At 31.0% G+C, this 17,154-nt stretch overlaps 4 protein-coding genes across 6 annotated transcripts in view; 3 read left to right on the top strand and 1 right to left on the bottom strand.

Annotated features, from left to right (window-relative positions):
• The window catches only part of LOC125069874 (frizzled-4), a 32,464-nt gene extending 29,583 nt beyond the window's left edge, over positions 1-2,881 (top strand). Inside the window, exon 3 of the mRNA XM_047679475.1 lies at positions 1,586-2,881. Within this exon, the coding sequence (XP_047535431.1) occupies positions 1,586-2,223 (638 nt within the window). The 3' untranslated portion in view covers positions 2,224-2,881. The remainder of the gene's footprint in view (positions 1-1,585) is intronic.
• Positions 2,882-4,663: 1,782 nt separating this feature from the next.
• LOC125069922 (transcription factor A, mitochondrial) lies at positions 4,664-8,483 on the top strand. 2 transcript variants are annotated; one of them, XR_007119865.1, is made up of 6 exons: positions 4,664-4,853; positions 5,075-5,285; positions 5,507-5,665; positions 6,337-6,530; positions 7,135-7,508; positions 8,465-8,483. XR_007119865.1 is itself a non-coding variant. In XM_047679539.1 (5 exons), the coding sequence occupies exons 1-5, from the start codon at positions 4,780-4,782 to the stop codon at positions 7,244-7,246; spliced, it is 750 nt and encodes a 249-aa protein (XP_047535495.1). In that variant the 5' UTR covers positions 4,664-4,779; the 3' UTR covers positions 7,247-7,664. The 2 variants fall into 2 exon arrangements, 1 of the variants encoding a protein (XP_047535495.1); XM_047679539.1 differs by lacking the exon at positions 8,465-8,483 and having other exon boundaries at positions 7,135-7,664.
• A 15-nt stretch (positions 8,484-8,498) lies between these two features.
• Positions 8,499-10,461, bottom strand: LOC125069923. Of its 2 annotated transcripts, none has more exons than XM_047679542.1 (2): positions 10,298-10,461; positions 8,499-10,213 (listed from the first exon to the last, which is right to left on the bottom strand). In XM_047679542.1, the coding sequence occupies exons 1-2, from the start codon at positions 10,407-10,409 to the stop codon at positions 9,654-9,656; spliced, it is 672 nt and encodes a 223-aa protein (XP_047535498.1). In that variant the 5' UTR covers positions 10,410-10,461; the 3' UTR covers positions 8,499-9,653. The 2 variants fall into 2 exon arrangements, with proteins under 2 accessions (XP_047535498.1, XP_047535496.1); XM_047679540.1 differs by having other exon boundaries at positions 8,499-10,228; positions 10,298-10,459.
• An 835-nt stretch (positions 10,462-11,296) lies between these two features.
• On the top strand, positions 11,297-17,133 carry LOC125069713 (chromatin assembly factor 1 p55 subunit). Its single transcript, XM_047679264.1, has 10 exons — positions 11,297-11,427; positions 11,573-11,750; positions 11,874-11,989; positions 12,218-12,422; positions 13,152-13,226; positions 13,473-13,655; positions 13,848-13,965; positions 14,085-14,215; positions 14,516-14,693; positions 15,226-17,133. Exons 1-10 carry the CDS (start codon positions 11,406-11,408, stop codon positions 15,316-15,318), a joined length of 1,299 nt encoding a protein of 432 aa, XP_047535220.1. The 5' UTR covers positions 11,297-11,405; the 3' UTR covers positions 15,319-17,133.
• Positions 17,134-17,154: the final 21 nt, after the last annotated feature.

The raw sequence follows: 17,154 nt of genomic DNA on the forward strand, positions 1-17,154 counted from the left end.
CACTAGTTTTAGCCAGTGGACTACCTCGGCTCTATTTATTGATAAAGATCAGTTTTACGAATGATTTTTGTGCATATGTTATTTTAGTAAATGGATATTGTATTTGAACCGAGCATCGGTCATTTCATTCGTAATACACTTGTACCACTACTACTATTGTAACATAAAAACCCTAAGCGTAATTATATGAAAATAACAGGTATTTTAACATACTAGACAAATATAAAACGATTAAAAAAAAGCATGAATGGTTTCGCTAGTTAGCATACCGAATCAATACTATTCTAATACATACGGAATATCACAATCAATCTTTGCGATTTTGACTATTGTGCTCCTTTAATTGTTCGATCGGCGGCGTTTTCAAAGCGATTAAATCTTGTACGAGTACACGGGAGCACGCATTCATGCGTTCAGTATTATGTGGAACTACCGCGCCATTGTGGTTTACGTGTGTTTTCAATGAGACGCTGACTTAGCTGCGTGCGATTAAATGGAAATATGGACTAGATCGTCAGATTTAAGTCACACGTTAAAGATTCAATAAGTAATAAGTTCCTAGTTAGTTTGTATATTGGCAGAGCACTTTTATTTTTTTATTTTAATTATTCACATACATATTTAAAAAAAACGATACCTTACGATGTAATAATAATTTTATAATCGAATGGTAATTCCTTATTATATAAAAAAACAAAGCGGTTTATTTGTATCATATTATCAAACAAAACCCCTTATCACATAAGCTCGGGAGTATTAAATCCTTCATTTAACGGACACACGGCTATTTGAAGAATACCGCTCTGATAATATTCTAAAAACTCGGAATTAATACCGCAAAACGTAAATATAAAAATAGAAATAAAAAGGCCGACTTTAGATAAAAGTAACTGTAAGTAGCGGCATACTGCCGCTAAGTAAATTTTTGAAACTTAAAACAGTAAGATAAACACGTGTAAGTCTTTTAATACCGCACTTTTTCTTTTAAAGTTAGTGTAAACAATAATTTATTACAAAATTAAGTAAAGCGGCAAAACGAAATAATCCACAAAGAAGTCTTATAAAATTATTTCAAGATTAAAGTTTTAGGCTGGCAACTTAAAATGACCGATAAGAGGATTAGGGCTTAGGCATTTTTGTCATGTGATCTTTTAGAGTTAGTTATAACAATAAAATCGTCATACATTTTATTTTTATCCCTCGTAAATCCAGTCCCGACCAAGTTTGGCACTATACAGACCGATTCTCAGGCATATTGCAGTTTCAATCATACCCAGGGTATTGTTCTTTTATTTTTATTATTTCCCCTTCCATTATAGCGAACGAAAGAAATGCGCGGCCATTATTCGAGCCGTTAAATACGACACCTTTCCTCCTCGCACGCTCGTATTTCAATTTTAAATCGGCCCTTTTTAACCACTGCCTTATTAATGCAGCCTTTTTTCTCGCCGTCTGTTTGTGTAGGTGTTCGCTTTGAGTGCTGCTTTATTGGAAATTGGAATGTTATTCTTTTCGGGAGAACGAGTCCGTATCCGTTAAATGTACAACTTAAACAAAATATATAAGATTGCTTCAATCATTTCAGGAACCTGCTTCGTGGGGAACCAGTCGAGTAAGTCATTACTGGCGTTGGTCATCGTCCCTGAAGCAATATGTTTGCTGTTGGGCACCGTTTTCCTCGCGTCTGGTCTGCGGGCTGTGCTTCGTCGCCCGGTCCCTTTGCCGGCTCCAGCGACGCTTTTAAACGCGCCTCCCCAACCTCATCCTGATCAAAGCCTGCTAAGATTGGGAGCGTTTGCCGCTCTATACGCAGTGCCATCAGCTTGCATACTCGCAACGTGGGTATATGAGTACATTCTAAGGGAAGACTGGTTAGCTGCTCCAGTGCCTTCAACGGAGCCATCAACACAGCCGCAGCCAGCATTCTGGGTGTTCCTATTCCGTATATTTGCAACGCAAATATTAGGAGTTATGGTGGCAGTATGGATAGCAACGCCGCGATTGAAAGCGCTGTGGAGAAGAATGACAGGACCAAGAAAGCCAGTCTTGGCGAAATGTCCATCGGGTCCACCTCCTACGCCTTTAACATTGCATTGTTATGCTACACATCCTCACACATTAACTCGACACCCACAAAAATATGCCACTTACAGACCGCCACAGCAACAATCATATCGGAAACCTCGGCATTATCACTACTCGGCCGGCGAAACTATTCTATGATTAATAAAGATTGCTATATGTAAAAATAAGACTTTATAACCACCTATGTTGTGCATTTATTATGCTAGTGAACGTAAATTGTGTTTTTTGAAAAAATGGTGCCATTTGTAGTAATAAAAATCTATTTAAAAAATATTTGTAAGCTGAGTACGGTATAAAATAAATAGAGACTTGTACATAATTATGTATATTGTTTGAAGTATATAAGTTCAGTAAATATAGATTGCAAGATTGTATATAATTACATCCACCTCGCATTTTAACAATATTTACTTAATAGTGTAATAACGACTTAAATAAAACAAGAAAATACGTGTAATAATTTTTGCGAATAAGTAAAACAACAAATAAATAATGGAAATGATTTTACATGGAAGCTAGTGAAATAAACGATGTGCCTTAAGATGCTTCATTTTTTGTACACGATTAAACATATAATTTTCGTTAGAGGTCTGTAGTAATAATAATTATTATTCGAGCAATCATAAAATCTAATTGATTCTAATCCTTGTCGTACCTCTTTTTAGTTTTATAAATCAACTGTATTGTTTGACAGTGACAAATATTCGTATTAATCTATGATTAGTCTGGAGTGATTTTTATTTTACGACTGCTGTAATTACTTTAAGAATGTATGTATGTATGTTCAATTTTATATTAAGTGTTGTTAAATTCTAAGTAATATAGTGAACTGAGTTATTGTAGAAAAAAAAACAAGAAATTATTTTTATTTTTGTTTGTAAATAAAAGCATATAAATAAAGATAGTGATTAGCCTAATTTTTTATGGTAGTGATAATGTATATATGTTTAGTAATTGGTATACTGAAAACTGTAAATATAAAAAAACTAACAGTATATTAAGGATTTTGTATATACATAATAAAAGTTTAATAATAAAAAGAATTTTATTTCTTATACCATGTTGGATATGTTAAAAACGAAAATCGAAATTATATTATTAGAGCCAGGTACCTACTATCTAAATTTTTTGGTTATCTGTGCTTTAACCTCGATTCAAACTATATCAAATTACGAGTTAAGAAAGATTTAAAAGTAAATAAGTACTAACCTAATTTTTTTTTAAATATATTTAAATATTAATATAACCGAGAGGGCAATACTTAGCTCAATAATATATGCTAAAATACTATATCTAAATGGGCAATAAGTTGCCTTTATTTAATTGCAAATATACTGACCGGGTGGCAAATGACACACCTGATTGTAATTCGACATAACTATCAAATTGACATTAGTAATATTAACAATCCTCTAACTAGCCAATGCGCCACCAATCTTGGAAACTAACCTTGGGGTTACTCTGGCTCACTCTGTAAACTGAAAAACGACAACACTAATTATTACTATTTGGCGGTAAAATCTATGTATGATAAGTGGGTGTTGCCTACCAAGACGGACTTGCACAAAGACCTAACTAAATATAACACCCCAATCGATGAAGACAATACAAAAATAGTAACACACCGGATTTTTAATAATGCTACCAAACATGTTTTAAAGGCCGGCAACGCTTCTGCAAGCACCCCGGTGTTGCAGATGTCCATTGGCGGTGGTAGTTGTTCACTTTCCATCAAGTGAGCCTCCTGCCCGTGTGTCACATATAACATAAAAAATGTACATCAAGAAAAATAGAAAATATTCAAGGTGATAGGTCAACGGCAAGTTCTAGGTATCCTGGTATATGTCGCGTATCACTATTTGTACCTTTATTGTCCCACAAGTTCCGATTAAAGAGAGCGAGGCCGGCAATATACGAAGACGAAGCTTTGTATGTTGCCGTTTTAGAAGTTATTCTATTTACATCGACAATTTACCTTTTAAAAAAGGGAGTAAAGAAATTATTAAAGATATTTTTGTTTTGTCACTGATTAAAAGTGGTAATAAATCATATAGGTACGTTAAAGTAATTGTTTTAGATTTAATAAAGTATTTAATTTTTATAAATGGTTTTTCTTATAGTACATTATACAGAAATTCCCAATAAAATGTATAAAGTTTTTTTTTTTTAAGAATTATAAAGTAAGAAGCCAGATAGACGGCCCCGATTAAGAAAGTGGCCGAATAGTAGGCCTTATCGACTAGTCAGAACATCTTAATTCACACGTATTATCAAAAGCAAAACAATAATGATTTAGAGATCAGATTATCAATACAAGAATATATAACATTGTCTGAAAATATTTATTTAATATTTTCTGATAATATTATCGTAATCTCAAATATTACGGTTGAAGTTCCAACATTATCTACTTTTATTTAAAAAAAAAATATAACCGGCGTGCGTATATATTGTAAGGATCCAAAAATAATAAAATAAGGATTCAAATTATTTCACTTTCATTACATAACAATTATGTCTGTGGCAGATTAATTGGCTTTATTGTATCTATCAAAATTCAAATTTCCTTTCTCCCACCTCCCTAGTTATAATATGTCATTCCAATCTCTGACTCATGTGACATTTTATTTACGGTAATTTTTATAACCTGAGAAACGAATATATTTTAATGAAATTACCACATCATATTTAATAATGTCTCCATTTAGTAATTTATGTCGTTTGAGTAACTTCATAACAGGCAGCTATAAGAATGTAATACTTGGAAGGTAAGATTGAGGTTATGACGCCAATTTATGTTTATTTATGTTTCAAAAGTGCACTTCAAATGATAACGAGTTTAGGTAACGTTTTAATTGTTTGCTACTATAATAGTGCCCATAGAGCATTATATTTAATAATTTATTAAGAGTTGCTTAACAATAGATATACGCGTTATTATTTGCGAAAAATAAATAAAAGACAATAAAAATATAACTTAATATTACAGAACAAACTGGATTAATCAAACCCAAATATGTAATTATACGAAAAAGTCAGCTGAAGCGAAGTTAGGTATTGAGAAGCCAAAGAGACCTCTAACTCCTTTCTTTAAGTTCATGACGCAGATGCGACCTGCTCTTCTCGCCAAGAACCCTGGCATTAGCTCCAAAGAAGCCATAGCCTGGAGTTCTAAACATTGGCAACAGTTAGACAATGAGGTATTTAATTTAATTATTTTATATGCTGTATAAAATATGTCTATAAAACATCAAAAAATTTCGTTCATCAAGATAACAATTAAATAACAAATATATGAGGTTTTTTATAAAATTGTCTGTATCACATTTGCACCTAGTTCATAGTCCAATATTTGAAATCCATTTAACATTTCTTATTACATTGTAACCTAAAATTTATAGCAACATAATACCTTTTATAGACAAAGTCACAAATGGTAAAAGAATATGAAAAAGATCTGGAGGATTACAAAAAGATCAAAGATATCTATGAATCTTCACTCACTGATCAGCAAAAAGAGGATATCAAGAGAGTCAAAGATGAAATGGCTGCTGCTAAAGAAAAAAGAAAGCTCAAAGCTGTAAGTAATATATTGATTGTTATTATTTAAATGCCTTTAAATGTATATATGTATCATATATATCTACTGTTTTTTCTTTGAAATATTGGGGAAGACACATGATAATTGTTTACCTGGCAATCATTAGATGAATTATAACTACTAATAAGGCACATGGAAACTCAACAGTTCTTACCTAGGCTTAAACATTCAATCTATGACTAAGATTTATATAGCCACTATACCTAGTGTTGTTATACATAACTCTTTAATACATAAATCTAATATATAACTCTAATATATAAATCTTTACCCATTTAAATTTATCAATGATTTTATTTATTTTATTCTATTGATATCCGTAACCATAATTGATAAAAAAATATGTTAATTATAATTTTAGTTTTGCATAGAGTAGCTATTTGTTTTTTTCTATGATCTATCTACCTATACCCTAGTCTAATTGCTAAATAATCTCATATCCATAGTTGAAACTAATCGAAATAATTGGATAATCCTTAGTAAATTTATATCCGTAGTTATATCTGAAACTGGTATAACTCTACTTACATATCTATTTCCTAAATTACATATCCATAACATCCCTAGTATAAAACAAAAACTATTAATTATATTCTACATTGTAAACTATAGTTGTAAGTTAAAATAATGTGTTCTGATGTTTTTTTTAGGAATATAAAGAAATGGGCCGGCCAAAGAAACCAATGTCTTCCTACTTCCTATTTGCCCAATCAAGACATGATACATTCAAGGGTAGTGATATGAAAGAATACCAAGAAAAGTTGAGAACAGCCTGGTTAAAATTACCTGAGAGTGAAAGAGTGGCTTTCGAAAAACAAGCTCAAAGTCTTATGATAAAGTATAAGTAAGTAAATACTAAACAAATAAAAGTAAAATAACCTTTATTAACAGAAAATAGGGAAATTTAATGTCCAGTCCTTGTAACTGGGATAATCTTTTGCGTTTACTGTCTCTTATACCAGACATACATAGACATACATAGGATACCAGTTCATTACCATCCAGTGCTCCCTTTTTCTGTGCTAAACCAGATTAGGTATCCTGTCCACGTCTTAAGCTGGTTACTTTTCATTTTGTTTTTTACTAACTTTATTTTCGGTTTTGGTTCTAATATGATCATATTTAGTTTGTCATTTAGCTCAGCCCCTACCATACAATCCATTGCATGTTGATATTTTGATAGTTTCTTGCTTTGAAGGTTTGATAGCTTTCATGTTCATAGCTATTTGCATCATAATGTCAAACTATGTATTTGTTATAGATCAACTTTCATAATCACATAAACACATTAATCACTTAACTAAGAAATTAATTAGAGAAAGATGGAGCAAATTAAAATTTGTACAATAATGTAAAAAAATGACCTTTGAAAATACCCAACAGATAATATACTACATATATACTAGAAATAAAAACTATTTTTACATTAACATTTGTTTTATTTGCAGGAAAGATTTAGAAGCATGGGAATTGAAAATGTTATCATTAGGTCGTTCGGACCTTATTAGGCAGAAACCTACCCGGCAGAAGAAAACGAAATCTGCTAAAGATACACAATAGGAACTCGGGTGCTCTGATGTATCAGTTAATTCTTTACAAACAAAATCTAGTGATAAAGAAAATATATCTAGTGTACCAAATACTGATGGTACAATAAAACCTTTATCCACACTTCATAATGTTCCTCTGAAATCTGATAATTCAGAAGAAAAAAGCAATACAACAACATTAGAAAAAGGACATCAGAGCACGGGTGATAAGAAAACTGTTAAAAATAGTTTAAATCAATCAGAGAATACCTCAAAAACTGAAGAGATAAAGAGTAAGACGATCATGACTAGTATTAAAAGCTTTTTTAAATTTTAGAATTTAGTTACATTTAGTTTGCAGTAGTGTCAACATCATTTACTTAAAGAATTTGCAATGTATAAATTCATTTATTAAAAATAATATAAAACTTCATAAAGATTTATGCATTTATTTTCTTTTGTTTTGATTTTGTTACCTTATTAGCACTCACTTATTATTCATTATTGTAAAGCAGTAAAAATTAAATCCTAGAACTACGAACTATGAAATGGCTTAAAAATAGATAATATTGACAATAATGAGTTTAACAGTAATTTCAGATTAAATTGCTAAATCATTTTTAACTGTGAATTAGTACACTACCATTATTGAAAATATGAGATTTATTAAAGTAAAAGTTCGCCTACTTTGCGTGTTATATGCACAATGTCACTGCAAATTTATTAATTTCAATTCTAGACTGGCTTTTCAATAACGCTTTGAATTCTAAATCTACGGAAGTAGTTTCAAGTTATCGGTGAGTAGTTTTGTTAATTAAATACCGTATATTTTTTTTAATTAATTAAAATATAATTGACAATCCCAAGTAGCGTATACATTTTGCGGTATAGGGAATTTTGTAATTTCTGTTTAATGTTAGGAAATTATAGTCAAGTAAGCTGTTTCGTTGGAGTGATCGATGTTGGCGCAGACGCAATAGAATATTTTTCTAATGGCTCAAGTTTTACCACATTATTAAACAATTGATGCTGTACTTATGAATCAAATTTATCTTTATATGAAATAATAATTAACTCCGCGAACTGAATTTAGTATGATTAATTATTTTAAATGCTCAACTGACAATATACTATTTTTGATAACTTGCAAAATGTTTTTTCAACCATGCTATTGATTTTTTTTTTTCATATTCACATTAATAGTAAATATAAAAGCATATTTTTATTAATATTTAAAATTCTTTTACAGCAAACTTACGGGGAACGGAATGAAATGCAAGAAAAACATTGTTAGAGCAATTTTTTATTTCAAAAGTTTGTTACAAAATATAATTAAAATAAATATTTTATTTATATTTCATTGTCTATTTACAACAACAGGCATTAAGCTGGTATTATTTGTATTAAAGAAATAAACTGCATCAGCATTAAAAATAAAAGCATGACAAAGCAAATATACATGAATAAAATAATAGAATACATAAATAACTATTATATGTGAATTATTCATTAACTTTCTAAGTCTTTGGTTTGATGCCAGCTTAAGTGTCTGTTGTACTTTGATTATAAATTTCTGCAAGAACCCATAACGTTATAAATGTCATATCATACATGCAATATACATAACAAGTGCCTAGAATAAGTTATGTTGAGCAAATAAGCCATAAGTTATAAATATTGCCAATTGAAGATTACAAATTCTGTTTTCAGTCACAAACTGCCATGATACACATTCAGTTTTAAGTGTCCTTTAAATGCAGTATAACAGCTGTCATTTATATATTAACATTTACAATAAAACTTGGAAGAAATGTATTACAAGAATGCTAATAAAATTTATACATATACAAATTATATGATAAAACTAAAAAGACCATAATCATTATTTAACTATTATCATTAATGTATTAATTTTACAAGTTTATTTAAAGATTTTTTTACACAATTTCCATTAAAAAACAGGATGAGATGCTTAAAAATTTACATGAATGTCATCATAAGTATAGAAAAAATACAAAAATAGACAAATATATTCCATATTAAATGCAAGTAGTGGAAAATGTAATATTACTAATATTTTTATCATAGAATGAATATTCCCCATAGAAAAACATGATATCATCACAGTACTTATTGACATAATATCAGAACAAATAAATGAAAAAAAAAAATACAAATTACACATCCCCGAAAATACCAAGTGCACAAAATATAACTACTATTTGATTATACAAAAATTTTCTATTTCACTATGTACAAACTTACAAATTTAAAACTATAATGGCAATATGTGACTAAAACGCACACTTGTCACAACATCTCACTTACATATAAAGGCACAAGCAATCAAACTATGATACATTCCCAGTAACCTTAGCTTGCTTAAATAGAACTGTTCAGTCGTCCTGAATTTGTAGTTAAACAGTTAAAATTAAATCCTACATGTTGCTTCTCACACTCTCACAAAGGGACTGTACACATATAATTGTGAATAAATATACACACACATCCTGAGAGAATGCACTTATCCATTGTGTGACTGACATAATTCTCTGTACTCTACTGGCTGACATACCATTTAAAAGTAAAAGGGCATTGGCAAAATTAGAACTTTGTTGCTTTGGGAACCATATTAATTTTGTTGTGACATATAAAACTATGGGAAGAAAGAAGTATGTATTATCAAATGTTACTAACGAAAAACTATAAAACAATTGAATTAATAAGGATATTAGCACTACGTCGTATTTGTAGCTAACTAATTTTTCCATTAACGGTGGAGACTGTGGCGTTGGTTCAGTTGTCGCGGGTAAAAAAGCTGCTATGTCATGACTTGGAATGGTGACATCTCCATCACCTATTACAAAATTGTCGTGATTCGTTGACACAAAACCAAATGGATCTCCAGTAGTTATTACGCCATTGTTAAGAGCACACTTGTTGGAACTGCTGCTTTCTTGAAAAATCGAGTGCTCAAGGATCGGTTCAGGTATTGGCGCTTTGATCGAAGATTCTGTAAAAGTGATAAAGTTTGCAATTTAAGATATAAAATAAAATAATCAAAATAAATATGAATAAATACCTTTACAAATTTCATTGTCATTTTTTCCCGATATAAGTTGAAGTCTGTTATGAGAATTCTCTAATATTTTTCTTCTTCGTGCTTCACGACGTGCTAATGCTGCTTCAGCCATATTGGCAATTTGACAAAATGTCTAGTTGTGTTACCAACTGTCATAGCTTGTCATTGTTCAATTCAACATTGGAGTTGTTATGCTTAATAATTGATATTTATACATATTGTGTTTATGAATTATTTTTAACAGCGTTGCAATATATAATAAATATAATGATGTGCAAAAATTGAATTTGAATAAACATTTCTTGCCATGTAAATAACCTGACAAAGCTGAATTGCTGTAGAATAATTTATTTCAAAATATTTTAAAATTCTTTTGATTTTATTAATTCAGTTCTTGACACTAAATATGTAGTATTTAAATACCGATCCCAACGTGGAACATAAATATATAGTAACCAGTTATTATTACTACTATGATAAATAAGGATAGAGTTTGAAGTATAATAAAAAATACATAATAACGCCTATATACTTTTAAATACTGCTTTAGCAAATTTAATTCATATTTAGTAAGACTTTTTGGAAATAATTATATTTGACGTCATAAGAAATGGTAAATAAAGTAGCATAATAAGTAATGAAAAACAAAGTCATAACCTGCCTATGCCTGTCATGTACTTTATGATGTATAACATAAAATTAATAATTATTTATTTAACATACACAGATAATAGATTCTAATTTCTAAAAAATAAAATAAGCTATAAACTTATTCTAAGTCGAAAATAACTCAAACGATTTTTAAAAATATTCAAAATCGATCACCATACATTAAACTTTCGAACTAATACAAAATATCTACAATCCTTTTATTTATTTAGATAAGTTTTAATTTGGTTTAAAATTTATCTTATAGAGTAGTCGGTATAATAATTACCATTAGTTAGTAGGGGGAATCGTTTGTATCGCTAATATATTTTGCGTTTTCGTAGTTGGCAACATTGATAACGCTAGAAAAGGATTGTTGTTTGGCGCCTTTACGGGGCCGGTTGGTTTTTGTGATAAAACATATTATAATTGCGAACGAAAGTTCGTAAATAACGATAAAATGGGTGATAAAGGTGATGGAGGTAATAATATTTTAAACTATTCAAGAATCTAAGAATTTAAATACAATAATCTTACATATTCTTGACAGGCCGTTTATCATTTTTTGGTTATCAAAAGTGATGTATCCTATTTATTAGCAAATATTCAAGGGTTTTTTACTTATAGAAACGTTCGACGATGCTGTGGAGGAAAGGGTTATTAATGAAGAATATAAAATATGGAAGAAGAACACACCGTTCTTGTATGACCTGGTCATGACACACGCTCTGGAGTGGCCCTCTCTGACTGCACAGTGGCTTCCAGATGTTACTAGACCCGAAGGAAAAGATTATTCCGTTCACAGGTATTAAAAAATCCTGTATTCTTGAAAGTTAAAATTTTAACTAACTTTCTTTGTTACCCATACAAGATCTCACAAACGTCTTCGTAAAAAGAGTATTAACATATTTGTGTTATTCGTCTGTAGGCTAATTCTGGGTACACACACATCGGATGAACAAAACCATCTCCTGATTGCAAGTGTCCAGCTACCAAATGAAGATGCACAGTTTGATGCCAGTCATTATGACAATGATAAGGGTGGTAAGTGTACTGAACTGAAATTAACAGTTTTTATATTTAAAATTTTATATTTCATTCAAACTTATTACAATATTGTAAGCTAAAACAGTAAACAATTCCATATTAATTTATATAAAAACTATTAAATCTGATATAGACTTCAGAAGTGTAATAGGGTAATTCGTTGAGAGTATCTTAAGGTATTTTCTGTGTAACATGTGTGTAATATGCTTTATCTTTGTTCTTTAGAATTTGGTGGTTTTGGATCTGTATCGGGCAAAATAGATATAGAGATAAAAATAAACCATGAGGGTGAAGTGAATAGAGCACGCTATATGCCACAGAATCCTTGCGTCATTGCAACAAAAACTCCATCCTCTGATGTGTTAGTGTTTGATTACACCAAGCATCCTTCTAAACCAGAACCTTCTGGAGAATGCCATCCTGATCTTAGGTAATCTTTTTTATAAGTGTATTTTTGTAATGAATTTTTAATAATGCAGGATGGATGTTTGATACAACAGAGCGGTTCTAACTTAACTATAGATAAAGATAATTTGTTTTATAAAATAGATTTGGTAGAGCAATGCAAGTGTTCAAATTGATTGTTTTTTGATGGATGCAATGATTTCCTCTTTTCCACAATGTAAATCTTAAAGCAAAGCTTGTACAGGCTTAAACCCTGTCAAGCACCCAGAATTTAATTTGATTAAAATTGCACCTGTCCATTTATTGTGATAAAAGTTAATTCTAGCATCCGTGTAGGCAAGCAATTTAAGCACTTGATTGTTAAACAGCATCAAAAAATCTAACTGATTTTGTTGTTATTAAATGGTCAAACACAATACTCCTTTTTTGGCAAGTTAATTGCTAACTCACTGGGCCACAAGCTTTTTCGATCCTTATAAGAAACAAGGTGGAATAACATAAGAAGCATTTGTTAGTAAACTACAGTTTTTCAAATATCTTCAGTTATAATAGATAGTTTTCAAGTATTTTTTTCCAGTATTTATAACTTAATGTAAAATCTCAATAATCAATATTTTGGTTTGTTAAATTCCTTACATACCAATAAAGTATCTGTGATAATTAGTTACTAATAACTTTTTAAAATTATAATGTTGAATATTTTTTTTTATTTATTTGATAAAAATAAACTGTATTTATTATTTTATTTGTATAGATTGCGTGGTCACCAAAAAGAGGGCTATGGGCTATCCTGGAACCCTAACCTCAATGGCTATCTTCTCTCAGCTAGGTAAGAAATATGTTTTATTATCTTTAAATAAATATGTAATAAAAATATATATAAAATATAGGAATGCATTGATAGTGAGATGTCAAAATAATATGCATGTTGCATATATCAATTACAGTTTAAATACTAGTTGCTTCCAATGGTTGAAGGCCAATGCTAATGATTTGCTAGATCTACTCGCCACTTTTACTGCTAAAAGTGTATTGAGCGAAGCAGAGGTGGTATATGCGAGTGCGTGTGTTGCAGTGATGACCACACGATCTGCCTGTGGGACATCAACGCGACGCCCAAGGAGGGGCGCGTGATCGAGGCCAAGTCCGTGTTCACGGGCCACACCGCCGTGGTGGAGGACGTGGCCTGGCACTTGCTGCACGAGTCGCTCTTCGGCTCAGTGGCTGATGACCAGAAGCTTATGATTTGGGATACTAGGTGACCATTTGTGTAATGATAGTGTACTTAAATTCTGATTACATTGGTAATGAAGTAAATTTTTAAGTCTTAATTTTTATTGTAATCTTTTGGTAATTAATGGAAAAAGACTAAACAAAATTTAATGAATAGAATTCCATTGGATTCACTTCTGTGTGTATTTAGTTTGTGATAGAGAACTATGGTTTCCAGATGTAACAATACCTCTAAGCCGTCACACACGGTTGACGCACATACGGCAGAAGTCAACTGTCTAAGCTTCAACCCTTACTCAGAATTTATCTTAGCGACTGGCAGCGCTGATAAAACGGTAAGTCTTATTTAAATGTCCAATATTTGTTTTATGTGTACAAATTAATTTTGTATCTGTGGACACTTTTCTTTAATTTATTTATTTAATTTACTAATGAAACTATATTTTTTAATTAGGTCGCTCTATGGGATTTACGTAATTTGAAACTCAAACTGCACTCATTCGAATCACACAAGGATGAAATCTTCCAAGTACAGTGGTCACCGCATAATGAAACAATCCTTGCAAGCAGCGGTACTGATAGAAGGTATATGTTATTATAATATTTTTAATACTTTTAATTACGTATGAACACTGAACAGTCTAAAAAAATAATTAGTTAACTTTATTTAAATTTTTATATATTATAAATTTTCCAACAAAAATTCTCTTTTTTTTTTTCGACTGGGTGTCGATCAAACGGAGGGGGTCTTGTCATTGTTGCTTTTTCTTTTTCATACAATTGTAGAACTCTTCGAAAAATCCATATGCATACAGAATCGTTTCTGTGGATCGATAAATAAGTGTAACGTGTAGGAAATGGCTAAAGACGATGCCTCGTTTTCAGACTGCACGTGTGGGACCTGTCCAAGATAGGCGAGGAGCAGACGGCGGAGGACGCCGAGGACGGCCCGCCCGAGCTGCTCTTTATACATGGCGGACACACTGCCAAGATCTCAGACTTCTCCTGGAACCCCAACGAGCCCTGGGTCATCTGCTCCGTCTCCGAGGACAACATCATGCAGGTCGGTATATATATAAAACCGAAATACCACTTACTGATTACTCACGAAATCTCAGAAACTATAACACCTACAAACTTGACATTTTGCAGGTTCCTTATAGGATGTAGATATCCGCTAAGAACAGATTTTACGAAACCTCACCTCAAGGGGGGTCAAACGGGGGTTTCTGTGTTATAAATTTCGTGCGGGTAAAGCCGCTTTTTCAGCTAGTAATCAAATAAGCAAAATAACGGGCTATATATAAAACTTTGTTCTTATTGAAAAAATCGAACACCATGACAATTTGGTTATTTTCATAAATTATTTAATTTAAATTAATCATTACAATGCTCGGAAATTAAGTCGCATATCATTCTATTATGTAAAGTATAAAATTAAAGATAAAAATCCGCAGGTAGAATATACAGTTTTGTTATAACAGGTTTGCAAAAAACATTTTTGCCTGTGCAAAGTATCATAAATACACTTTCCCATTTCTAATACTATTCTTGATTGCTTAAAACTTGCGTGTTAATCGAGTCATTCCACCCAGGTGTGGCAGATGGCGGAGAACATCTACAACGACGAGGAGCCCGAGACGCCGGCCTCGGAGCTGGAGTCGGGCGTCAACGTCAACCACGGGTAAGGCCCGGCCTTCGCCCCGCACGCACGCTCGTCTATAACTGTACGTGGAACAGATCTTCTATTGTGCATTTTAAAATCATTCATTTATTTTAGGGTGTTTTAGAACAACTTTTAAAATAATAAATAACATTTAAGTATTGACTCTTACGTAATGCAAATAAGGTTTAATTTGTGTTAGTTTATTTGAATATAGATTTTGAAAGTATGATATGTTAGATCTGCTCCATCGTTACTTTTCACGATGTCAATGTTAAATTATCAAGGGAAAAAATGCCAGAATTGTATGCAAAAGTTATAGTTAAGTGGCTGAATTAACTATGTGATCAAAATTTATACAAAAATGTTGTTGGGAGCCTTTTCTGTTATTTAAATAAATGTATTAAATTACTTCAAGTTCAATAACATAATTAAATTGTATTCAATTGTTTTACATGAGGGCCGGAGGTTGTGTGTGGGTTTTTACTCCAGCAATAGGAACTTCGCTATTTATAGACTGACTTGATATATGCAATTAAACTGTAACGTTACAACTAGTATATAAGCAATATAACAATAGGAACGATTTGAAATAACCATATAATCATTTTTACTTATATAGAAGTAACTTTTTTTCATGTATACAATTCAAAAAATATTAGCGATCCTCCTAATGTTGGTGTGAAATACTATTTAGGGGCCAATGTTGAATATTTTCAAAGTGCAAGAATCTCTCGGATAAATCAGAAGATTTGTTTTAAGGGAAACAACATATTTTTGTTATATATTGTGCATACGAAACATTGACGAAGGCATTTACAAAACCTCCTAACTCAGATTGAGTAAGGTTATAAATAATTCTACATCCTGTTCACTTTGAATATGAAATATTGTAATAATTACGAGAACAACATTCGTCTTTGGCCTGATTTTTTTCTACTGTGCTTACACATAATCCCATGAAATAACGATGTCTTTAGTATAAACAATGTTGCTAGTGCAAAAATAGTCTACGGATTATAGTTTTTAAAAAAAGCAAATAATTATGATATTGAGGTCATTATTGATATTTAAGGTCGTCTGGCTTGTCAGAGATTAATATCGTTGGTTTATGGGATGTATGTAAACTTGTAATAAAAAAAAATTAACAGTATTCATCATGTTTTTGATACAATAAAATCGTGAAGGGAATTTAATTTCTTTTACATACAGTAATAACGCTGATGATAATTATATCAATACATTATTATTATACTTTATAATATATATTATAATGATTCTACCTAGGTACTAATAAATATAGATTTTGTAAATACTGAAGTCGCTGAATACAATTTAATTCCGTAAACAATAATATTTCCATTATATTTTAAATATTGTATTAATTGAAATAATGTACTTCATTATGAATGTTATATGTTATTTTGTCAAATATTTTTTTGGATGAAAATTTATTTTAAGTAACTTGTACGAAATGGCTTCGCCTGTGACATTTTATTGCACATTTCATCTCTAAAGTGAACATGGTATAGTAACCAAACTTTGCTAAGAGTTAAATTAAAAATAAGATATTCAAATAAGTTTCTATTTTTATTAAAAAAAATGTCGTCTTCCGGCGACCTTAAGTTTTGCAAAGTTTTAACTATAAAATAATCTTAAGTTATTCTAAAATCCTTTCGCCGGCCCTTGGAGGTCGATTCCATTCTAATTTATTATCAATTAAGTCACAAGAATAAGTCAGAGACCGAATACACGACTGACCGATTGTATTTATGTTTACGCAGTAATGGATTGTAATTTTAAGCTCCGCTAATTATTACGAATAAAAACTATCTCAATTCAAAAAGCCGTTTCATTGACC

Source organism: Vanessa atalanta, chromosome 16 (assembly GCF_905147765.1).
Source record: "Vanessa atalanta chromosome 16, ilVanAtal1.2, whole genome shotgun sequence".
Classification (NCBI taxonomy): domain Eukaryota; kingdom Metazoa; phylum Arthropoda; class Insecta; order Lepidoptera; family Nymphalidae; genus Vanessa; species Vanessa atalanta.

What these genes read in the sequence shown, in the direction of transcription:
- LOC125069922 (XM_047679539.1), top strand. Translation starts at nt 4,780, where the DNA reads ATGTCTCCATTTAGTAATTTATGTCGTTTGAGTAACTTCATAACAGGC. An exon ending in AAGAATGTAATACTTGGAAG is followed by an intron (nt 4,854 to 5,074) that starts GTAAGATTGAGG and finishes TTAATATTACAG; the next exon opens with AACAAACTGGATTAATCAAA. An exon ending in GGCAACAGTTAGACAATGAG is followed by an intron (nt 5,286 to 5,506) that starts GTATTTAATTTA and finishes TACCTTTTATAG; the next exon opens with ACAAAGTCACAAATGGTAAA.
- LOC125069923 (XM_047679540.1), bottom strand. Translation starts at nt 10,409, where the DNA reads ATGGCTGAAGCAGCATTAGCACGTCGTGAAGCACGAAGAAGAAAAATA. An exon ending in TGACAATGAAATTTGTAAAG is followed by an intron (nt 10,229 to 10,297) that starts GTATTTATTCAT and finishes TCACTTTTACAG; the next exon opens with AATCTTCGATCAAAGCGCCA.
- LOC125069713 (XM_047679264.1), top strand. Translation starts at nt 11,406, where the DNA reads ATGGGTGATAAAGGTGATGGAG. An exon ending in TTATGACAATGATAAGGGTG is followed by an intron (nt 11,990 to 12,217) that starts GTAAGTGTACTG and finishes TTTGTTCTTTAG; the next exon opens with AATTTGGTGGTTTTGGATCT. An exon ending in GGCTATCTTCTCTCAGCTAG is followed by an intron (nt 13,227 to 13,472) that starts GTAAGAAATATG and finishes CGTGTGTTGCAG; the next exon opens with TGATGACCACACGATCTGCC.